The sequence below is a fragment of the Ranitomeya imitator genome, chromosome 3, assembly GCF_032444005.1.
Source record: "Ranitomeya imitator isolate aRanImi1 chromosome 3, aRanImi1.pri, whole genome shotgun sequence".
NCBI lineage: Eukaryota > Metazoa > Chordata > Amphibia > Anura > Dendrobatidae > Ranitomeya > Ranitomeya imitator.
Window position 1 is genome coordinate 706,778,412 of NC_091284.1, and position 25,515 is coordinate 706,803,926.

At 43.9% G+C, this 25,515-nt stretch overlaps 1 protein-coding gene across 1 annotated transcript in view; it reads left to right on the plus strand.

The window, feature by feature from the left end:
* LOC138670888 (TRAF family member-associated NF-kappa-B activator-like) overlaps nucleotides 1–21,428 on the plus strand; it is a 75,003-nt gene extending 53,575 nt beyond the window's left edge. Inside the window, exon 4 of the mRNA XM_069758637.1 lies at nucleotides 20,451–21,428. Within this exon, the coding sequence (XP_069614738.1) occupies nucleotides 20,451–20,666 (216 nt within the window). The 3' untranslated portion in view covers nucleotides 20,667–21,428. The remainder of the gene's footprint in view (nucleotides 1–20,450) is intronic.
* The last annotated feature ends 4,087 nt before the right edge of the window (nucleotides 21,429–25,515 follow it).

A 25,515-nucleotide genomic window follows, 5' to 3' on the forward strand; every position in this document is an offset into this window, starting at 1 on the left:
CTGCAATCGCAACATAATGCCCACAGACCATTCTATCAAAGTCTGCATTCCAAAAAGGCGCTCCTTCCCTTCCGAGCTCTGCCGTGCGCCCAAACAGTGGTTTACCCTCACATATGGCGTATCAGCGTACTCGGGATAAATTGGACAACAACTACTGCAGTCCAATTTCTCCTGTTACCCTTGTGAAAATAAAAACTTGGGGGCTACAATATCTTTTTTGTGGAAAAAAAATATTTTTTATTTTCACGACTCTGCATTCTAAACTTCTGTGAAGCACTTGGGCATTCAAAGTTCTCACCACACATCTAGATAAGTTCCTTGGGGGGTCTAGTTTCCAAAATGGGGTCACTTGTGGAGGGTTTCTACTGGTTAGGTACATCAGGGGCTCTGCAAACGCAACATAATACCCGCAGACCATTCTATCAAAGTCTGCATTCCAAAACGGCGCTCCTTCCTTCCGAGCTCTGCCGTGCGCCCAAACAGTGGTTTACCCCCACATATGGGGTACCAGCATACTCAGGACAAATTGGACAACAACTTTTGGGGTCCAATTTCTCTTGTTACCCTTGTGAAAATAAAAATTTGGTGGCTAAAAAATCTTTTTTGTGGAAAAAAAAAATATTTTTTATTTTCACGGCTCTGCATTATAAACTTCTGTGAAGCACTTGGGCATTCAAGGTTCTCACCACACATCTAGATAAGTTCCATGGGGGGTCTAGTTTCCAAAATGGGGTCACTTGTGGGGGATTTCTACTGTTTAGGCACATCAGGGGCTCTCCAAACGCGACATGGCGTCCGATCTCAATTCCAGCCAATTCTACATTGAAAAAGTAAAACGGCACTCTTTCTCTTCCAAGCTCTGCGGTGCGCCCAAACAGTGGTTTACCCCCACATATTGGGTATCGACGTACTCAGGAGAAATTGCACAACAACTTTAGTGGTCTAATTTCTCCTGTTACCCTTGTGAAAATAAAAATTTGTGGGCAAAAAGATCATTTTTGTAGAAAAAATGCAATTTTTTTTTTCACGGCTCTACGTTATAAACTTCTGTGAAGCACATGGGGGTTCAAAGTGGTCGCCACACATCTAGATAAGTTCCTTAAGGGGTCTAGTTTCCAAAATGGTGTCACTTGTGGGAGGTTTCCACTGTTTAGGCACATCAGGGGCTCTCCAAACGCGACATGGCGTCCAATCTCAATTCCAGCCAATTCTACATTGAAAAAGTAAAACGGCACTCCCTCCCTTCTGAGCTCTGCCGTGCGCCCTAACAGTTGTTTACCCCCACATATTGGGTATCGACGTACTCAGGAGAAATTGCACAACAACTTTTGTGGTCTAATTTCTCCTGTTACCCTTGTGAAAATAAAAATTTGTGGGCAAAAAGATCATTTTTGTAGAAAAAATGCGATTTTTTTTTTTCACGGCTCTACATTATAAACTTCTGTGAAGCACATGGGGGATCAAAGTGCTCGCCACACATCTAGATAAGTTCCTTAAGGGGTCTAGTTTCCAAAATGGTGTCACTTGTGGGGGGTTTCCACTGTTTAGGCACATCAGGGGCTCTCCAAACGCGACATGGCGTCCAATCTCAATTCCAGCCAATTCAACATTGAAAAAGTAAAACGGCGCTCCTTCACTTCCAAGCTCTGCGGTGCGCCCAAACAGTGGTTTACCCTCACATATGGGGTATCGACGTATTCAGGAGAAATCGCACAACAACTTTTGTGGTCTAATTTCTCCTGTTACCCTTGTGAAAATAAGAATTTGTGGGCGAAAAGATCATTTTTGTGTAAACAAAAGCGATTTTTTATTTTCACGGCTCTACGTTATAAACTTCTGTGAAGCACTTGGGGGTTCAAAGTGCTCACCACACATCTAGATAAGTTCCTTAAGGGGTCTAGTTTCCAAAATGGTGTCACTTGTGGGGAGTTTCCACTGTTTAGGCACATCAGGGGCTCTCTAAACGTGACATGGCGTCCGATCTCAATTCCAGCCAATTCTGCATTGAAAAAGTCAAACGGCGCTCCTTCACTTCTAAGTTCTGCGGTGCGCCCTAACAGTGGTTTACCCCCACATATGGGGTATTGGCGTATTCAGGAGAAATTGCATAACAACATTTATGGTTACATTTCTGTTTTTACACTTGTGAAAATAAAAAAAATGGTTCTGAATTAAGATGTTTGCAAAAAAAAGTTAAATGTTCATTTTTTCCTTCCACATTGTTTCAGTTCCTGTGAAGCACGTAAAGGGTTAATAAACTTCTTGAATGTGGTTTTGAGAACCTTGAAGGGTGTAGTTTTTAGAATGGTGTCACACTTCATTATTTTCTATCATATAGACCCCTCAAAATGACTTCAAATGTGATGTGGTCCGTAAAAAAAAATGGTGTTGTAAAAATGAGAAATTGCTGGTCAACTTTTAACCCTTATAACTCCCTAACAAAAAAAAATTTTGTTTCCAAAATTGTGCTGATGTAAAGTAGACATGTGGGAAATGTTATTTATTAACTATTTTTCATGACATATCTCTCTGATTTAAGGGCATAAAAATACAAAGTTTGAAAATTGCAAAATTTTAAAAATTTTCGCCATATTTCCGTTTTTTTCATAAATAATCGCAAGAAATATCGAAGAAATGTTACCACTAACATGAAGTACAATATGTCACGAAAAAACAATCTCAGAATCAGCGGGATCCGTTGAAGCGTTCCAGAGTTATAACCTCATAAAGTGACAGTGGTCAGAATTGCAAAAATTGGCCTGGTCATTAAGTACCAAATTGGCTCTGTCACTAAGGGGTTAAAGCAAAGAAGTGGAATATTCTTGAATGGCCAATTCAGTCACCTGATCTCAACCCAATTGAGCATGCATTTCACTTGTTAAAGACTAAACTACAGACAGAAAGGCCCACAAACAAACAGCAACTGAAAACCACCGCAGTGAAGGCCTGGCAGAGCATCGAAAAAGGAGGAAACACAGTGTCTGGTGATGTCCATGAGTTCAAGACTTCAGGCAGTCATTTCCAACAAAGGGTTTTCAACCAAGTACTGAAAATGAGCATTTTATTTAAAATTATTGAATCTGTCCAATTACTTTTGGTCCCTTTAAAAACAGGGTGGCACATGTTAAGGAGCTGAAACTCCTAAACCCTTCATCCAATTTGAATGTGGATACCCTCAAATGAAAGCTGAAAGTCTGAACTTCAACTGCATCTGAATTGTTTTGTTTAAAATTCATTGTGGTAATGTCTATAACCAAAATTAGAAAAATGTTGTCTCTGTCCAAATATATATGGACTTAACTGTAAATAAAAAACAATAAAAGTGCACATATTTAGTATCGCCGCGTCCGTAACGACCCTACCTATAAAACTGTCCCACTAGTTAACCCCTTCAGTGAACACCGTAAAAAAAACGAGGCAAAAAAGCATTAAGCTACTTACTGGTAGCGGCATTTCTCGGAGGCCCATGACAGCACGACGAGAGAGGGGATCCGCCCATTAGGAACAGGAAACCTACAGATACAAAAGGGCGGTACCTCTCCCTTGCCTCAGTTGTATTTCAGAGTCTTGAGAGGACTACCGCGGTTAGTGGCACAAAAAATATACACTATATACAAATTATATACAGATTATATACAAATCTCCAGCTATATATTTGGAACTGGTATCATGTGTGAGATATATACATCTATAGGAAGTGCAACCCCCACGTGAATAGGGAGGGAACTAAGGGTGCTGTCATGGGCCTCCGAGAAATGCCGCTACCAGTAAGTAGCTTAATGCTTTACTCGGACTCCCATGACAGCACGACGAGAGAATTACAGAGATGTAAGGTACCTTAGGGAGGGACTATGGCTTGTAGCACCCTTAACCCGAATGTGAGATCAGAGGAAGCCCCCAAATCCAACCTATAGTGCTTAAAGAAGGTGGACGGAGATGACCATGTGGCCGCCTTACATATCTGGTCGATTGATACTCCAGATTTTTCCGCCCAGGATGTAGCCATGGCCCTGGTGGAATGCGCCCTCAGATTCTGCGGAGCCGGACCCCCACCTGCAGTATAAGCCAAAGAGATAGCCTCCCTAATCCACTTTGCTAGTGTGTATTTTGATACCCTGAGTCCCTTTCTAGGATTTTGGAAAGATAAAAATAATGCATCATCTTTCTTCCATGTGTCGGTAACAGAGATGTATTCTAGCAGGCATCTCCTAACGTCTAATGTATGGAGTAGTTCTTCCTTAGGGTTAGCAGGATTAGGGAGGAAGGATGGTAAAATTATCTCTTGTGATCTGTGAAACCGTGATGATACTTTTGGTAAATAGGCTGGGTCCGGTCAGAGGATTACTCTGTCTGGTAGAAACTCTGTATAAGGGGATACCCTGGAGAGAGCTTGTATATTATCCTATTCTACGGGCAGATGTAATTGCTACCAGAAAAGCTGTCTTAAGGGATAGGGCCTTAATTGAAGCTGATTGTAAAGGTTCAAATGGCTCTTTAGTCAATGCTGATAGGTCTAAGTTGAGATCCCAAGGCATAGATCTATCTTTCTGAATGGGTCTAGATCTACTGGATGCCTTAACGAACCTTGAGATCCAGTAATTATTGGCGATGTTACAGGAGAATAGAGCCCCTAGGGCCGAGACCTGTACCTTTAGAGTACTAGTGGATAGACCTAGCTCTAAGCCTTTTTGCAGGAATTCTAAAATTTGTTTTACAGGTATTCCTTCTTCTAAATTGAAATCAGAAGAGGCCAGAAACTTTCGCCAGGTCCTGGCGTAGATCGTTGTGGTTATTTGTTTCCAACTTTTCATAAGGGTTTCAATCAAACTCGGGGAGAACCCTTTGTTTTTCAGTAACGCCCTTTCAAAATCCATGCCGTTAAATGAAGGTTCTTTACTTGCGGATGACTGATCGGACCCTGGTAGAGCAAATCCGGAATCTCCGGAAGCACCCAGGGATCCTCCACTGACATGATCCTGAGCCAAGTGAACCAGGCCCTTCTGGGCCAGAATGGGGCAATCAATATAACCCTGGCTCGATCTTCTCTTATCTTCCTGACTACTAAGGGTAATAGGCCTAGTGGAGGAAATGCATATGCCAGCTGAAAATCCCAATTGATCAGAAAAGCGTCTACGGCTAGAGGATTCTCCCTGGGATTTAGGGAACAGAATTTTGTTGTCTTCCGGTTGTCCCTGGTAGCAAATAGATCTACATCTGGATGTCCCCATTTGTGGACAATCTGATCGAACACACGATTGTTTAGGGACCACTCCCCTTGCTTCAAGGTGTTGCGGCTTAGAAAGTCCACTTTGACATTTTCCTTTCCTCTTATGTGTAGAGCGGATAGGGATAAAAAGTGATTCTCTGCTGTCTGGAACAGACGATCCGCCACTCTCATCAGTGACTCGGAATGAGTTCCACCCTGATGATTTATGTACGCGACCGTCACCCGGTTGTCCGATAGGATCTTGACATGATGACCCTGCAGATATGAGAGGAATTTTTTCACTGAAAGCTCTACTGCCATTAACTCTTTCTGGTTGGAGGAGGCTGATATTAGGGGAGGGGGCCATAGACCCTGAACCATCATGTCATCCATGTGTGCTCCCCAACCCGCAGGGCTAGCATCAGTTGTTACCACACGTGTTACCTGAGACACCCAGGGAACCCCCGCCGATAAATTTTCACTGACTAGCCACCACTTAAGAGATGTGAGTGCTTTTGGACCTAAAGTAACCTGACTCTGCAGGGACCCCTGTAAGATTTTGTCATTAACCAGCACCTCAGATTGTAATGGTCTGGTGTGGAATTGGGCCCAACGGACAGCGGGAATGCAAGAGGTTAAGGAACCCAATAGTGACATAGCCTGTCTAAGGGTCATGGATGGTTTGTCAATTGCCTTAGACACCTGTTGCTGGATATGTAATGATTTGTCGGGTGGAAGACAACACTGTTGGGATTCTGAGTTTAATGACAGTCCTAAGAATCTTTGTATTTTTTGAGGCTGTAAACGAGATTTCTCATAATTTATGATCCACCCCAGACGCTCCAGTCTGGATGTGGCTGTTTCTAGCTGGGACAGGCAATGGTCTGCTGAGCTCCCTACTATAAGGAAGTCATCCAAGTAGGGAATGATCAGGATGTCGGACTCTCGTAAGTGCGCCATGACCTCGGCCACTAGTTTTGTGTACACCCTAGGAGCTGCTGATAAGCCAAAGGGGAGAGCTCTGAACTGGAAATGGCGAATGCTACCCTCCATTGACACCGCTACTCTCAGGAACTTCTGGAAATCTTCATGTATTGGAACATGATAGTATGCATCTTTAAGATCTACAACTACCATGAAACAGTGATTAAACAATATCTTTATTGCTGAATTAATCGTTTCCATTTTGAAGGATTCATTAACCAGGAACTCATTAAGACACTTTAGATTAATGATCGTTCTAAATGAGCCATCCGGCTTCTTGATCAGAAAAAGAGGAGAATAAAATCCCCTTCCTTTTTCTGAATCTGGAATTTCCACCAATACATTCTTGGCGCATAAGTTCATGACTTCAGCCTCTAGGGCTGCTTGCTCCAGGGGGGAGGAACGATAAGGGGTTAATTTGAATTTATCCCGAGGCCAATGATTGAAGTCTAGCTTTAGACCTTTAGTAACAATGCCTCTGACCCATCTACTGTTCGTTATGTCAAGCCATGCTGAGGAGAATGCTGACAGTCTACCCCCCACAGGGATTGCTAGTCATTGGTCTGGTTTTTTCTGATCCTTTGAGGAACGGCGAAACATATATCCCGTACCTCTACCGCGTCTGTCTTCCCATCTGAAACTCTCTCTAGTGGGAGAGGACCCGCGTTTCTTCCCACGACCAAATCTTCTTCGACTGAAGGGTCGGCGGTAGGATGCCGAGTACAGGCTTGGAAACTTCTTTTTATCATCGCCTGCCTTTTCCAGCAACTCATCCAGCGTTGGACCAAAGAGATACTGTCCTTCGCACGGAATGGCGCAGAGCTTAGTTCTGGACTGGATGTCACCTGACCAGCACTTTAACCATAGGGCCCTGCGAGCCGCGTTAGATAGACCTGCCGCTCTGGCCGCCATCCTGACAGAGTCCACAAAAGCATCCGATAAGAAGGCTGCAGCATTTTGAATTGTCGGAAGCATTTTCAGAATAGAATCTCTGGATGCCCCATCCTTCAGCTGAGACTCTAATTGATCAAGCCAGACCATTAATGACCTGGCTGTGCACGTTGCGGCCACTGCTGGTCTGAGGGATCCAGCCGCCATCTCCCAGGTACCTTTTAGAAAGATATCCGCCTTTCTGTCTAGGGGATCTTTGAGGGACCCCATATCCTCAAAGGGTAATGAGGCTTTCTTTGACGCCTTTGCTACTGCCGCGTCCAAACTCGGAGCTTTATCCCATGTCTCCACCACCGGATCATCAAAGGGATACCTGCGCTTTAAAGCCGGCGGTAAGGCCCCCTTTTTTTCCGGTTTCTTCCATTCTCGGAGTATCAATTCTTGGATCTTCTCATTTACCGGAAAAGATCTATGTTTCTTACGATCTAAGCCACTAAACATTAACTCCTGTTTTGAGGGCTGTGATTTGGGTTCCTCTATACCCATCGTGCCTCTAACTGATTTGACTACCTTGTCAATCTTATCCAAGGGTAGACAAAATCGTCCAGACTCCTCATCTGATGAAGAGGAGAAAGGACTAGAGAGATAGATACTTTCTTCTCTTTCCTCTTCTGACGAATTAGAGTCCAGAGGGGTCCTATGCTTCGGGCCTTCCACTTGGGATAGGGATCGTAATGACTCCCTTACTTCTAGCCGGATCATTTCTTTTAAATTTGCCGTACTCACGGACTCTTCTGCTACCTGGGGGAGGACAATATAGGTGATAACCACTATCTGACCTAAGGTCACTTCCACCCAACCACTCCTGTAGACCTCACCGTCTGTTGTATACAGGGGGCACATAACTTTTTAGTACAAGAGTCGGGTAAGGGGACTCCACAGAGGGCACACTCCTTATGCTTGGATTTTTCCGTACTTTTCTTCCCCTGGAAAGATAAAGTATAAGGGGCCCGCGTCACAGAGTGAACTTTCACGTAGGTCACTTACCCGTGCGCCCAAGTCAAGTACCGGAATCCGAGGGGGTTCTTTCCTAGTCGAAGCTCTGGATCCCTGTTCGGATGAGCTTTTTCGACTGGGTTGGTCGCCTCTATCCTTTTTGGGCTTCAGACGCATCTCATCTGACAGCTGCTGCTGCTGCTGCTGCTCACCACCACTCTCCATGACGGATTACGACCAAAAGCAGGGTTCTGCCCTTGTAACCTGCTTATATCCCCTTTGGATCCGGTCAGCAGATAGGCCAGCGCTATCCCTATTGGTTCTGGACACAGCAAGGAGGGCAGAGGGCTGTTGGACGAACCGGCGTTCAGATGCGATGGGCGCCGCCATCTTGGATCGCCTGCGCATGCGCAGACGTCCGGTGACCCGGAAGCGGCTACCAAACTCCGCCCCCCCACATCACCGCACCCGGAAACGCTCCAGCACATGCTGAGAGCGGTGCAGGACGCCGGGGGCGGATCGGCAGCGCTCCGGAGCTCCCCACACATCCGAGCCCGGCACCCGCAGCCATGCCGCACCGCTGCACCACCAATGAGAATACTTACCTGCGCCGACGCTGATGGATGCAGGAAATCCTCCGGACTCCGCTCCCTGCTGCGAACGCCACTGCCGTGAAGTCCAGCAAGGACCACCGTGGCGTCTCCAGGGATCTCCGCACCGGCCGAGGTAGGAGACCCCCCCGCTACCGTAATCGGCCGGCCGGCCTGGGCCTTCTGTCTGTAGGCGCCCGTCCCCTCAGGAACAGGAAACCAACTGAGGCAAGGGAGAGGTACCGCCCTTTTGTATCCATAGGTTTCCTGTTCCTAATGGGCGGATCCCCTTTCTCGTCGTGCTGTCATGGGAGTCCGAGTAAAGAACACTTTATTATCATACCGCCGAATAAAAAGTGAAATAACACTAGATCAAAAAGACGGATATTAATAACCATGGTACCGCTGAAAACGTCATCTTCTCCCGCAAAAAAAGAGCCACCATACAGTGCATCATCAGGGAAAAAATAAAAAAGTTATAGTCCTCAGAATAAAGCGGTGCAAAAATAATTATTTTTTTCTATAAAATAGTTTTTATTGTATAAAAGTGCCAAAACATTAAAAAATGATATAAATAAGGTATCGCTGTAATCGTACTGACCCGAAGAACAAAACTGCTTTATCAGTTTTACCGAACGTGGAACGGTATAAACGCACTCCACAAAAGAAATTAATGAATAGCTGGTTTTTGGTCATTCTGCCTCACAAAAATCGGAATAAAAAGCGATCAAAAAATGTCACGTGCCCAAAAATGTTAGCAATAGAAACGATCTCAATTCCAGCCAATTCTGCGTTGAAAAAGTAAAACAGTGCACTTTCCCTTCCGAGCTCTCCCATGCACCCAAACAGGGGTTTAACCCAATATATGGGGTATCAGCGTACTCAGGACGAATTGGACAACAACTTATGGGGTCCAATTTCTCTTTTTACCCTTGGGAAAATAAAAATTTGGGGGGCTAAACAAACATTTTTGTGGGGAAAAAAAGATTTTTTTATTTTCAAGGCTCTGTGTTATAAACTGTAGTGAAACACTTGGGGGTACAAACTTCTCACAACACATCTAAATAAGTCCCTTGGGGGGTCTAGCTTCCAATATGGGGTCACTTGTTGGGGTTTCTACTGTCTAGGTACATCAGGGGCTCTGCAACATGGTGTCCCATCTCAATTCAAGTCAATTTTGCATTGAAAAGTCCAGCGGCGCTCCTTCCCTTCCGAGCTCTGCCATGCGCCCAAACAGTGGTTTACCCCCACATATGGGGTATCAGCATACTCAGGACAAATTGCAGAACAACTTTTGGGGTACAATTTCTTCTGGTACCCTTGGGAAAATAAAAAATTGTGGGCAAAAATTTCATTTTTGTTCATATTTTTTATATTTACGGCTCTACTGTTATGGTCTGGTGATTAAGGAGCGACATGCGACTAGCTCTGAGCAGGTGGTAACTATACTGACCGCAGTCCCTAAGCTCGACACAACACTAGAAGTAGCCGTGGAATGCTCCTAACTCTGCCTAGGCATCTCGTCACAGTCTAAGAGCTAACTACCCCTAAAGATAGAAGCAGGAAAACTATCTTGCCTCAGAGAAAATCCCCAAAGGATAGATTAGCCCCCACAAGTAATGACTGTGAGAGGAGAAGGAAATGACATACGTAGTATGAAACAAGATTAAGCACAGGAGGCCACTTCTAGCTAGATAGAAATAGTACAGGACAGAACGCTGTGCAGTCAGTAATAAAAACTAGAAAAAGTCCACCGCAGAGGAATGCAAAAATCTCCACACCTGACTAAAGGTGTAGAGGGCAAACTCTGCTGCCCAGAGCTTCCAGCCTAGCTGAATAGATCCATACTGATAAGCTGGACAAATGAACAAAACATAGAAAGTGCTGAACAACAAAGTCCACAACAAGTGAACTGCAAAAGGACAAGCAAGGACTTAGCTTTTGCTGAACTGGTCAGAGTGTCAGGAAAATCCTAAGAGCAATGACTCCAGGCAGGAACAATAGACAACTGGCATTGAATGAGGGATAAGGCCAGACTAATATAGCCGAGCCAGAAAGACGATCAGTGAAAACAGCTGCTGAAGCTAAATCCAAGAAGCAGCCATACCATTCAAAACCACAGGAGGGAGCCCAAGAGCAGAACTCGCAAAAATGCTACTTACAACCACCGGAGGGAGGCCAAAAGCGGAATTCACAACACTCTACATTATAAACTTCTGTGAAGCACTTGGTGGGTCAAAATGCTCAGCACACATCTAGATAAGTTCCTTAGGGGTCTACTTTCCAAATTGGTGTCATTTGGTGGGGGTTTCAATGTTTAGGCACATCAATGGCTCTCCAAACGCAACATGGCGTCCCATCTCAATTCCTGTCAATTTTGCATTGAAAAGTCAAATGGCGCTCCTTACCTTCCGAGCTCTGCCATGCGCCCAAACAGTGGTTTACCTGTTATGACCTGGTGGTCAGGATAATAATGGACCTGGTGGTTAAGAGCACACGGAATGACCTGAGCTCTGGGACGTGGGAACTCTGCTGACCGCAATCCCTAATCCTATCATGCACACTAGAAATAGCCGTGGATTGCTCCTAACGCTCCCTATGCAACTCGGCACAGCCTAAGGAACTAGCTAGCCCTGAAGATAGAAAAATAAAGCCTACCTTGCCTCAGAGAAATTCCCCAAAGGAAAAGGCAGCCCCCCACATATAATGACTGTGAGTAAAGATGAAAATACAAACACAGAGATTAAATAGATTTAGCAAAGTGAGGCCCGACTAACTGAACAGACTGAGGATAGGAAAGGTTGCTTTGCGGTCAGCACAAAAACCTACAAAAAGACCACGCAGAGGGCGCAAAAAGACCCTCCGCACCGACCCACGGTGCAGAGGCGCTCCCTCTGCGTCCCAGAGCTTACAGCAAGCAAGACAACAATAAAAATAGCAAGCTGGACAGAAAAATAGCAAACCAAAGAAAAACAAGCAGGAACTAAACTTCTGCTGGGAAGACAGGTCACAAGAACGATCCAGGAGTGAACTAGACCAATACTGGAACATTGACAGGTGGCATGGAGCAAAGATCCAAGTGGAGCTAAATAGAGCAGCCAGCTAACGAATTAACCTCGTCACCTGTGGAAGGAAACTCAGAAACACCCACCAGGGGAAGTCCATGGACAGAACCAGCCGAAGTACCATTCATGACCACAGGAGGAGCCCGACAACAGAATTCACAACATTTACCCCACATATGGGGTATGAGCATACTCAGGACAAATTGCACAACAACTTTTGGGGTCCAATTTCTTCTCTTACCCTTGGGAAAATTAAAAATTGGGGACGAAAAGATCATTTTTGTGAAAAAATATGATTTTTTATTTTTACGGCTCTGCATTATAAACTTCTGTGAAGCACTTGGTGGGTCAAAGTGCTCACCACACATCTAAATAAGTTCCTTAGGGGGTCTACTTTCCAAAATGGTGTCACTTGTGGGGGGTTTCAATGTTTAGGCACATCAGTGGCTCTCCAAACGCAACATGGTGTCCCATCTCAATTCCTGTCAATTTTGCATTGAAAAGTCAAACGGCGCTCCTTCCCTTCCGAGCTCTGCCATGCGCCCAAACAGTGGTTTACCCCCCACATATGGGGTATCAGCGTACTCAGGACAAATTGCACAACAACTTTTGGGGTCCAATTTCTCCTGTTACCCTTGGTAAAATAAAACAAATTGGAGCTGAATTAAATGTTTTGTGAAAAAAAGTTAAATGTTAATTTTTTTTAAACATTCCAAATATTCCTGTGAAACACCTGAAGGGTTAATAAACTTCTTGAATGTGGTTTTCTGCACCTTGGGGGGGGTGCAGTTTTTAGAATAGTGTCACACTTGGTTATTTTCTATCAGATAGACCCCTCAAAATGACTTCAAATGTGATGTGGTCCCTAAAACAAAAAGGTTTTGTAAAAATGAGAAATTGCTGGTCAACTTTTAACCCTTATAACTCCCTAAAAAAAATTTGTTTCCAAAATTGTGCTGATGTAAAGTGGACATATGGGAAATGTTACTTATTAAGCATTTTGTGTGAAATATCTCTGTGATTTAAGGGCATAAAAATTCAAAGTTGGAAAATTGCGAAAAAAATTTCGCCAAATTTCCGTTTTTTTCACAAATAAATGCAGGTAATATTGAAGAAATGTTACCACTGTCATGAAGCCCAATATGTCACAAGAAAACATTGTCAAAATCACCGGGATCGGTTGAAGCGTTCCAGAGTTATTACTTCATAAAGGGACAGTGGTCAGAATTGTAAAAATTGGCCCGGTCATTAACGTGCAAACCACCCTTGGGGCTTAAGGGGTTAATTTCAGCAGGATTCTACCCCTCCACAGAGATATAGACTTCAGTCCAAGAGAGGATTCACATTAGGATATTAGGTTCCCAGAGATATGTAGACTGTCTAAAATAGGATTGGCATTAGGTCCTGGCAACGAAAAATTGCCTTAACGTGGCTGCCAGGTACACATGAATTGGCCAATTTATGCGCTAAGCATTCTCAATTTTTCATATTTCTAGTTCAGTAATGCAATTCAATTTTCATATTTTATATTTGCATGCTATAGCACTACAGAGTGATGCCTTATCTGTTTCATTGTATATGAGTTGGCGACTCAAGGTAAGCCCCTGTTCAGATCTGATTTATGTTTGGATGTGACAGTAAGTTGGTTTTTTATATTCTTTAACTTTAGGCCTTTTAAAGATAATTTCATCTTCAACTTGCATAATTTTTACAATAACAGTAATTTTGACCAAGAATGTCCAAACTTTTACATGCCACTGTAATATACTGCAATGCATCAGAGTAAAAATAAGCTGAAGTCCCATAGAGAGACTAAGTAAAAAAAAAAAAAGTAACAATATTTAAGAAAAATAACCAAATAAAGAAGAATTTATCTTTCAAAATATTATACCAATAAGTACACAAGATTTGCAAGGAGAACCAGAGTCAAATGTGCTAAAAATTATTACAAAATTTTATTTTTACACAAAATTACAATCAAAGTAAATTAATAATAGTATATGAATATTAAAGGTACATATGAGAATCAGTGATTTGATCCCTAGGTAAAAAGGCCGGAGAATAGGTCAGGACGTAAGTTGCAAATGAACCAGATGAGAATTCTTCTAGCGTTATAAGTTCATATGATAATGAAAGACATATCAATAAAATTGCCCCTAAACTAAATTGATGCACTATGTTGCCTAAGGATAACATGTATACTGTGTCCATCTAATGGGACCGTAGGCTAATGTCTATCAATGATTGTTAGATAACATATATTACAAAAGCAGTAAATTAAAAAGGTATTCATTAGTAATGAGCAAGTATGCTCGTTACTCGAGTTTCTCCGAGCATGCTCGGATGGTCTCTTGTTTGTTAGGCAATCCCCACATATATTCAAGCTGTCTAGCAGCCACAAATCATGCAGCTGCATCGACATAAACGAAATCTCTGAACACGCTGAAATACTCAAAGACCTCCGAGAAACTCGAGTAACGAGCATAGTCGCTCATCACTAGTATTCACCCATTGTGTCTGTCCTGTCTGGACTGCGGCCACATTCCCCAATGTGAGTTTTGTGTCGATGTTGCTTCCTGATGTAAAAAAATTAAAAAGTACACTTATTTGGTATAGCCACCTTCAAAACGACCCAACCTATAAAACTATCACACCAATTAAACCCTTCAGTGAACAGTGAAAAAGTTAAATGGAAATAACAATGGTTTAGCTGAAAATGTCACCTTGTCCTGCATAAAACAAACTGCCATACAGCTCAGTCAGCAGAGAAATAAAAAAGTTATAGCTCTCAGAATATAGCGTTACAAAAACAATTATTTTTTATATAAAATAGTTTTCATTGTGTAAAAACTAGTAATGATCGAGCACTAAAATGATTGCGTGCTTGGTACTCGACTAGAGCAGGTCGGACGCTCGAACAGTCGACTAAAGTAACAAGAATAAGGGAAGTCAATGGGAAACTCAAGCATTTTTCCAGAAAACCCTAAATGGAGGGCTGGGGGGTCAGGAAGATCGCTGAAATGGATGGAAACAGCACTCAAATGGAATGTGAACAGCATGGAGAAGACTCCTGGATGCATTTGACTGCCAGGTCGCTGTTGGGAACAATGTTGTCAGAGTATTACTCCACTTTTACGGACTGACAATAGAACATACAGAACCAAAGATAAAATCCATTTTACAGGAGAAAATTTTAGGAAACATTATTTCCTGTGTAATGACTTGTACATAGCGCAAAATTAAAAAGAGAGAAAAAAAGCCTCCTCCACCCCTTGATAGTCAGACCATCTCTCACCATATTTCCCCGTCAACTATGACTACAGTAGATCACCTAGTAAAGGAGGAAGCAAAACCACACCTAGCAGTAGTCACCAATAAATTTAATTTTAAAATTTTACTACCTTACCTTGGCATAGAGTGTGTGTGACATGGTTTTTCTGAAGGGGTGATTTTGAAATTTGCAAAGCTTATGCTGAAAATGCAAGAACTGCCAAATATTAGAAGGAAGATGGACTCCCTTACACACTGTGTTAGACATAAAGGAGAGCCTCATACACATTCTGTTAAAATTGTTAGGTAGTAGGACTCCTAGACTCATAAAGCCTACACAATAAGAAAAGGGCTGCCTAAAATTAGAATGAGAGACTCCAATGTACCCTGGAAGACAAAAAATTTGGAATGAGTGCTGCATAACGACCCTCTAAAAATTTGGAGAGAGTGACATATAATGACCTTCTAAAATTTTGGAGAGTGACTATAATGACCCTCGAAAAATTGAGAGAGTGTGAAACTTAATGACCCTCACAAAATTGGGTGAAAGTAAGGCATAATTACTAGAGTTGAGCCTATTTGTTGGGCTCTCCAAGCATGTGTTGGGCCTGTCACACAGCCGCGGCACATGCAGCTGCGGCGGCAGACAGCTGATCAGCCGGTGCGCTCCAGGAAGCCAGGTTTCCTATGCAACTAGTCGGCAAGTGCTATAGCTTGCCAACTAAGGAGGGAGCCGATCATGTTCGCTCAACTCTAATAATTACCCTTTAAAAATTTGGAGAGCGTAACGCATAATGACATTAAACAAATTTGGAGAGAGTGACTCATAATGACCCGCTAAAATTTTGGAGAGAGTGACTTAAAATTACCCTCTAAAAATTTAGAGATACTAACTTATAATGACCCTCTAAAAATTTGGAGTGAAGGCCCCACGATGACCCTATATTTGAATTGGATTTATGTTCCGCTGCTGTCATCCGGGGGGGGTTGAGAAATGTGGGCCAATCCAGGCCTTGTTCATTTTGAGTGAGTGCATGATGACCCTATAAAGATTTTGACTCAAGGCCGCCTGATGGCCCTATGTTTTAATTGGCTTTGTGTTCCTCTGTCATATGGTGGGGTTAAGAAGTCTGGGCCAATCCAGGCCTTGCTGATTTTGAGTGAGGGCCTCATGACAACCCTATAAATATTTTGAGTGAAGGCCGCCTGATGACCCTCTAAAGATTTTGAGTGAGAGCCACCTAAGTGCGCCAATATTCTATATGTAATCGGGAAATACTTTTCCGAAACAGGTGAAAGCTCAGAAGGGAAGCAGAGCCATATTGTAGTGCAAATTTGGCTGTTAAGATTTGCGGGTGCCATGACCCATTGGAAGAGCCCCTGAGGTGCCAGTACAGCAGAACCCCCTCATAAGTGATCCCATTTTACAAACTACACCTCTCAATGAATTCATCTAATGGTGCAGTGATTATATTGACACCACGAGTGTGTCACATAATTTTGTACCATTGGTCAATGAAGAAAAAATTATTTTTACCACAAAAATGTTATTTTAGCTCCAAATTTTACATTTTCACATAGGCTAATGGGTAAAAATGGCACCAAAATTTGTCACACAATTTCTGCTGAATGTGGCAATACCCCATATGTGTCTACACAGTACTGCTTAGTCACACAGCGAGACTCAGCAGGGAGGGATGGAGCCCTATTTGACTCTTGGAGAACAAGTTATCCTAGAATAGTTTGTGGACTCTATATTCAGAACCCTTAAGTGCCAGAAGAGCAATGTCCTCTATCAAGTGACTCCATTTTGGAAATTATACCCCTCTTGCAATTTTTCTACAGATATAGTGACAATTTTGACTCCATGGGTGTTTTCCAGAAACATGGAGCAGTGGATGTTGCCGAGTGAAAATTGCAAATCTACCAATAGTGCCCAATACATTGTAGTGCCGGTACATTATGCCCAACTCGTGCTTCAGGGAACATGCATTGTAAATTAATCGGGCTCTGATCACTACAGAAATGCCATACATGTAGACACTAGATGTGGTTTAGTCCCCCTGTGGGGCTCAGAAGGGGGAGATTTGAATTTGGGAGTGCAGAATTCTCTGGATTTCTTTTTTGGGGAGGAACCATAGCACTCTTCCAGAGCCTTTGTCCTACCAGTAAAATATAAGCCCCCTACATTTCCATTGACAGGCGACAGACCTGAGTGGAGGCTTGCTTTTTTTGTGGTTTGACTTGAAGCTTTTATTAAGAACATTTTACATAACATTTTGAATCACATTTATCCTGTGCAGTGTCTGCAAATTGAGATTCTGGTTTTGGCTTTTATACTTAGTCATGTGACAAGGCTCGTTAAAGGGTCTATATTGACTTCTAGGATTGCTACTTCCGATAGGCGGCACTAGAGTTCTAGTCCTCTTCCTCTCTGAAGAGACAATTTGCTTTGGTACAAGAATAATATACAGCAGATGTGGGCAAAGTGCCGGCCATATCGGGCCCTCTGACTGTCTCAGTCTGGCCCGCAGACCGAGACAGCAGTGGGGCTAGAAACCAGAGGCCCATGGGCCGCACCGTGCCCGCCTGCTCGCTGTCTCAATCTGCGCTGTCTTCATTGGTGGAGGAGGGGCCTCCGGCCAATTCCTCCACCAATCAGCGTTTGAAACAGTTGACGTGATGACATCACGTACGTCAGCTGTGTACTGCGGAGAGTCAGCGCACTGGAGGCAGGAAGAGAGAAGCAGAGGGCCGGGGAACGGGATGCTGGGGAATGGGCCGGAGGTGAGTATGTGGTAGTTTTGGTTTTTTTCATGTGTATGGGATGTTTGGGTGAGCATGGGAACGCTATGGGGGTGACATGCTGCATATGGTGCTGCAAATGGAGGTGACATGCTGCACATGGTACTGCATATGGGGGTGACATGCTGCTCATGGGGTGACATGTTGCACATGATGCTGCATATGGGGGTGACATTCTGCATATCGGGGTGACATGGTGCACATGGTGCTGCATATGGGGGTGACATGGTGCACATGGTGCTGCACAGGAGGGGTCACATGCTGCTGCATATGGGGGCGACATGCTGCACATTGTGATGCATATGGGGGCAACATGCTTCACATGGGGGTGTCATGCAGCATATGGTGAGGCTACGGGGCAATATGCTGCACACGGGGAGGCTATGGGGGCATCATGCTGCACATGGGGAAGCTATGGGGGGCCTCAAGCAATATATGGGGAGGCTATGGGGGCCTCATGCAGTGTGCATAGGGAGGCTGTGTGGGGCTCATGCAGTTTATATAGGGAGGCTGTGTGGGGCTCACGCCTCATATAGGGAGGTTTGGGGCTCATACTGCATATGGGGGAGGCTGTGTGGGCTCATGCCGCATATGGTGGAGGCTGTGTGGGACTCATGCCGCATGTGAGGGGCTCATATGATATACAGAAGGGGCTGTACTCGGGTTCAAACTATATATATGGGTATGTCAGCATACTTATACTGCTCAATATTAAGTGATATAATTAATATTAATATAATTATCAATAATATAATAATTATAATATATCAACATTAATATTGAGTAGAAGTAATTTCAGCATATTGGTTCGGCCCTCCACAACAGTCACGGTCTCTCATGTGGCACCTCGGGAAAATTAATTGCCCTCCCTGGTATACAGGGATTTATGATATATGATGATACTGTATATGGTCATTATATAATCCTTGATTTGCTTTGAATATGTCTTATCTTATAAAGCCCAAATGTTTACAATGTTTACTATGAACATATGGGACAAGCATCAACATCTGTGAAAGGATTATTACAATATGTGACTCAAGGGTCAAAATGCAGCTTAGTGTTGGTGATTCTCTTTAAACGAGTGGGTACGTGTTGCTGACTGAGGATAAGTCATTACATATTCTCTATTCACACAGTATACAGGAAAATGACCGATTTTGGGATTTAGGTTTGTTTAATGGATTAAAGAAGAGCGAGGTGATTACGTTATAAACTGTAGATCCATTACTGTACGTTATAGGATAAAAGACAAAAGTTTCTCCAGTATTCTGTATGCTTTATAAAAAATTGAGTTGAACTTGTCTTCCATTAATCACTACATCACAAAAAATTGAATAATCTAATGCTTTGATTCTATTTCCTCTCTTGTGGTAACGGATTGTATCTCACTGTCTACAAAAGGTCTTTACGGTGGTATCCAAAACTGATGACTGGAGTTAAATATCGAAATTTGATTTGAACAAAATTACTAACTTTGGGTGATGAGTGGAGGTGAGATTCTATGCACATCAAATAAATTTTATGCAAATTGAATCCCCCGGGAAAGGATTAAAAAAGGTTATGCTCACCTGTCTTTGGCCCTCTCCATACCAGTTTCTAAACTGAAGCTGTCAGCTCAGTCCTCTCATTGGCTCCTCTTAGGTCTTCTCCTTCTTTTGGGTGTATCACTGCTGACTGGACCCGCACGGTCTTCTCAATGACAAATATTAAGGACCTATCCACAGATACTCCACTGCACAATGTACTGAGCTGTTCCAGTTTCTGTGTGCTGTGACCCCACAAAATTGGTGGAGAAGCTGCAGCACAGATTAATTGGCATAGCTCTATACATTATGTAATTTGTGTCTGAGGTACATTATTTCTCCCTCATCAAGTATCTGCAGTACCATTCAGGGCCACAATACAAGGTAAGGACCAATGGAAGTGCCGGGGGTCAGACCCCTACTGCACTTACAGTTTTGAAAATTCCTAAGTACAGGTCATTAACATAAAAGTTCTGGAAAATCCTTTGGACTTGTTAATTTGGTCTCATATCTATTATGCTGAGCTTGGAATAAAAAGACATAGTAATAATACTTCATCAACTTGGATAGCAGATGGGCTAATAGAAAAAGCTATCATATTACTTTAGATTAAAAGACGCACTTTTTTCCCTCCATGTTTGGGAGGAAAACGGTGGTGCATCATATAATCTGAAGGTATCTTATCTGGGGGGTGGCAGCGGTGGAGCTGGGTCACAGGAGCCAGGGTCACTGATTCAGTAGGTCGGCGGCAGGAGGCGTGGGAAGATGCTGCGGGTCCTGTCCTCTCAGAAGATGTATGGGAGAGGGGACCTCGGCTCACCGGCACCAACATCTTCTAAGAGAATGGGGCAAGCAGCATTGCCCCACTTTTGTTGCTGCCGCTGACTTCCTGAAGCAGCAACCACAAAATATGCTACTTTCTTAACCAAATATGCTGGAATACTGTCTGTTTTTTTTTTTTTTTTTACATAGACACAGTAGATTAGATAGGTAGATGTTATTTGAGGGAACGATTATATTGCTTCTTAACATATTTTCATTTAAATGCAAGGAAGGAAAATGTAAATTTACATTTAGATCTCCAATATTTATGTCAGTCTTGTTCTGTTTCTTGCAGTCATCATGGAGTCCAGGCTGTCTGTCAGAAGACTGTCCTTTTGGCCAATGTGTCAATGTCAGCTCAGATGTTGGACTGAGCTCCCAGATATGCGAGTTCTGCCATGCAGTTTTTCCAGCAGGAGCAGCAACTGAAGGAGAATTTCTTGGACACCTTGCTGGGCACATGGAAAGTTCGTCATTAGACCATTCACAAGGAGAAGGACAAGGGTCCTGAAGTTTAACACGTAGCAGAAATACTTATTTTTCTAATCATCAAAACTCTTTATGTTGTAAGAGAAAATAATCCATTTTGAGTATGTAGTATCCTTTTTGTCTTGTATCTAGTGATGGGCGAATCTGTCATGGACGTGGTTTGTGGAACCACTGTGCCACGGACTGCGGAGAGCTTGGAGGGGCGTGACTAAGCGAGCACCAGAGTGCAGCAGGGACTGGTATGCAACCTTACACAACATAAACTGCAAAACAGGAAGGTTGCTCAGGCATGTCCCCAGTGGGGAGGAAGCAATATATACATAACTAGATTGTGGCCCGATTCTAACGCATCGGGTATTCTAGAATATGCATGTCCCAGTAGTATATGGACAATGATGATTCCAGAATTCGCGGCAGACTGTGCCCATCGCTGATTGGTCGAGGCAACCTTTATGACATCATCGTCGCCATGGCAACCATTATGACATCTACGTCGATACTGTGCCCGTCGCTGAATCAGAAACGTGAGATGTCTACGTCCTTTATGACATCATCGTCGCTGTGCTCGTTGCTGATTGGTCGAGGCCTGGTGGCCTCGACCAATCAGAGACGCGGGATTTCTACGTCCTTTATGACATCATCGTCGCTGTGCCCGTTGCTGATTGGTCGAGGCCTTGTGGCCTCGACCAATCAGAGAGGCGAGATTTCCAGGACAGACAGACAGACAGAAAGACAGACAGACGGAAAAACCCTTAGACAATTATATATATACTAGATTGTGGCCCGATTCTAACGCATCGGGTATTCTAGAATATGCATGTCCCTGTAGTATATGGACAATGATGATTCCAGAATTCGCGGCAGACTGTGCCCGTCACTGATTGGTCGAGGCAACCTTTATGACATCATCGTCGCCATGGCAACCATTATGACATCATCGTCGCTGTGCCCGTTGCTGATTGGTCGAAGCCTGGCGGCCTCGACCAATCAGAGACGCGGGATTTCCAGGACAGACAGACAGACAGACAGACAGACGGAAAAACCCTTAGACAATTATATATATAGATATAGATATAATGTATATGTATGTATTTATATGTATGTATGTGTCTCACTGATATATATATATATATATATATATATATATATGTGTGTGTGTATCAGTGAGACACATACATATATAGACTGTATATATATACACTAGATTGTGGCCCGATTCTAACGCATCGGGTATTCTAGAATATGCATGTCCCTGTAATATATGGACAATGATGATTCCAGAATTCGCGGCAGACTGTGCCCGTCGCTGATTGGTCGAGGCAACCTTTATGACATCATCGTCGCCATGGCAACCATTATGACATCATCGTCGCTGTGCCCGTTGCTGATTGGTCGAGGCCGCAAGGCCTCGACCAATCAGAGACGCGGGATGTGTACGTCCTTTATGACATCATCGTCGCTGTGCCCGTCGCTGATTGGTCGAGGCCTGGCGGCCTCGACCAATCAGAGACGCGGGATTTCTACGTCGATGCTGTGCCGGTCTCTGATTGGTCGAGACCTGGCGGCCTCGACCAATCAGAGAGCCGGGATTTCCAGGACAGACAGACAGACAGAAAGACAGACAGACAGACGGAAAAACCCTTAGACAATTATATATATAGATGTCCCACAGCAATTGGCTGGGGAGGAAATTGCAAGTGCACGCGTCGGCCCTGTAAGAGGGCAGGAGAGCGTACACGCTTGTCCTAAGGATATGGCTGGAGGTACGGCTGGAAGCATGCAGAGCATGGGGAAGGGAAGAACTGACTGCAGCACGGGTGAGTGAAGAGACACGCCGAAGACACTGCTTGTCAGAGTAGGGATCCGGCGTGGTGCTAACAGAACCCCTGGATGTTTCCGTCTGGCAGATTTGGCCAATCAGTTATTAAAAAAAAGTTTGGTTCAGGTACGAGAACAGTACCAGAACCTGAACCCAGACCACATTCAGATGAAAGGAGGACCCGAACATCCTTTGTTTGTCACACCTTCATCTGCATGACGGCACAGCAAATACTGCCTCCGATTGGCAGTGAGATCATTACCACCGGTCAGAGAGCTGCAGTCTGCTGTCAGATGACAGCGTGAGCCAGCAGCTGTGACCAGAGGTAAAAAGAGTTTACCTTAGTCATAGAGGCGTCGGCTGATGAGAGAGTACTACTCCCATGAGCCTACACCTGCTGCTGCTAATTACAGTGAGAGCAGGAGCAGTTAATGGGAGTATTCATCAGTTGGCGCCTGCACTATACACTAATTTTTTTTTTTTAAATGGCGTGGGACCTTTCTATTTTTAATAATTAGCACGGCAAAACTGACAGCTGCAGGCTGCAGTTGTCAGTTTTATCATGGCTGGTTATCAAGAATAGAGTGGTCCCAATGCTGTTTTTTGACAAGCAGCCAAGCTAAAGCAGACAGCTTGGGGCTGGTATTCTCTGGCTGGTAAGGGGCCATAGATATTGGCTCCCAGACTAAAAATATCAGCCCCCGACAATTCTGGCACTTAGCTGGCTCTTCCCACTTGCCATGTGCCAAGCCCAGCCATTTGTAATGGAGAGGCGTATTGTCAATAATAAACACCCAGAATAAATTATATTATTTGAAAAATATACACACTGTTTTAAAAATTCATTTAAAAATAACAAACACAATTATACTCACATTAAGTCTAGAGCGCCCGCTAGGACTGTGGGGTACTCGGTACTGGGCCAGTTCTTAAAGGGATGTGTCACAGTGGTAGTAACCCGGTCCTTGGCCATAGGCATCCAATAAAAGGGGCATTGACGGAAATGGGAATAAAGTCTAATGTAGTAGAGTTTGTGATGCCAAGTTGGAGCACGTGCCAGGACCGTGGGGTACTTGGAACCGGGCCGCTTCTTAAAGAGATGTGTCACGACAGCAATGACCTGGTCCATGGCCCTGGACGTCAAATAAAAGGGGATGAATGGAAGTGGAAATAAAGTCTAATGTAGTAGTGGTCATGACACCACCTGTGGTACTTGGCTATGGATGGCCGACGCTGCTTAAAGGGGTCCACTGGGGAGGATGGTACTATGGCAGGGGTGGTATAGCTCCCCACAGGTAGAGCTTAATCCCCAGAGCCGTCGGTGCAGTTGGTAAGGATGAAAGATGTGAAGTGCAGGAAAGAATTAGAGGACACAGGGTTGCAGTCTCTTTACCTTTTACTGGTGAAGTTCAGGTACAGGTTACAGGTGATCTTTGGAATTCGGGCAGCCTGGAAGTGATTCGGAATCCCGCTAGCCAGGTGGGGTTTGAAGCCTTCCTTTCTGCACTGTATTCTCTGTCCCTTGCTGCCTGAGGCTTCACACAAGGTCCTCTCTGTGTCTGTTCTCCCAATCCATATGGCTGACAACCTGAGCCTGTCTTGGGCACTGCCTTCTCAATGGCAGCCCCAGGCTCCTGACCTGCTGTGTTGCCTGCGAATGTAATTGTGGTCAGGAGACTTGGAATCTCTTGCCCGCCAGTTTCTGCTGTGGGGCATACAGTTCCCACACAACCTCGGACTCCTGGCGTCCGGTTTCTTGCGCTTAATCCTGGAGGGAGCCCACTCGCAGCTCCACTCCAGTTTCTCTCCCCTCCTGTTGCTCCTTCTCCCCTCACTGTCTCCTACAATCTGACTGCTAACTCCACCTCCAGCCAGAATATATAGGGAAGCTACCCTGAAACCGGGTCTAGAGCTCCGGAGTCAGAACAGTGTTGCATGTAAGTTTTACCTGTTAAGGGGATCCTTCTCGCTTCCAGGCATGGCATCACCCTCCTCGTGAGGAAGGCAATACAACTGTAACAACAGGATTCCTGGGGTGTCACACATCAATTCCATTGAAGCCCTGTTCTCCGGTAAAAAAGCAAAAATAAAAAACAACACTATCTCTCACTTGTCTGTCATTCTGATAATTGGATTTCAACCTGGGCAGTGCCAAGATGTGACTGTCCAGGCTGAAAACCAGGGGAGAAAGAGCTGCTGGGAGCGCAGCGTCATTGACTAGCGGTGACATCATCGAGGTCACCACAGGTCACTGAGGCTGCATTCCCAGCTCACTTCTTGAAGAAGTCCATGTTCGGGATCTGTGCCTGAACAGTAGATGTTCGTTATACAACCCCTGGCAAAAAATTATGGAATCATCGGCCTTGGAAGATGTTCACTCAGTTGTTTAATTTTGTAGAAAAAAGGCAGCTCACAGACATGGCACAAAATTAATGTCATTTCAAATGGCAACTTTCTGGCTTTAAGAAACACTAAAAGAAATCAAGAACAAAAAATGTGGTAGTCAGTATTGGTTACTTTTTTTAACCAAGCATAGGGAAAAAAATTGTGGAATCACTCAATTCTGAGGAAAAAATTATGGAATCACGAAAAACAAACAAAAAAACACCACTGGCTTTTATAACAGCTTGCAGTCTCTGTGGCATGGACTTAATGAGTGTCACACAGTACTCTTCATCAATGTGTCTCCAACTTTCTTTGATTGCTGTTGCCAGATCAGCTTTGCAGGTTGGAGCCTTGTCATGGACCATTTTCTTCAACTTCCACCAAAGATTTTCTCTTGGATTTAGATCCGGACTATTTGCAGGCCATAACATTGACCTTATGTGTCTTTTTTCAAGGAATGTTTTCACAGTTTTTGTTCTATGGCAGGATGCATTATCATCTTGAAAAATGATTTCATCATCCCCAAACATCCTTTCAATTGATGGGATAAGAAAAGTGTCCAAAATATCAACATAAACTTGTGCATTTATTGAAGATGTAATGATAGCTATTTCCTCAGTACCTTTACCTGACATGCAGCCCATATCATCAATGACTGTGGAAATTT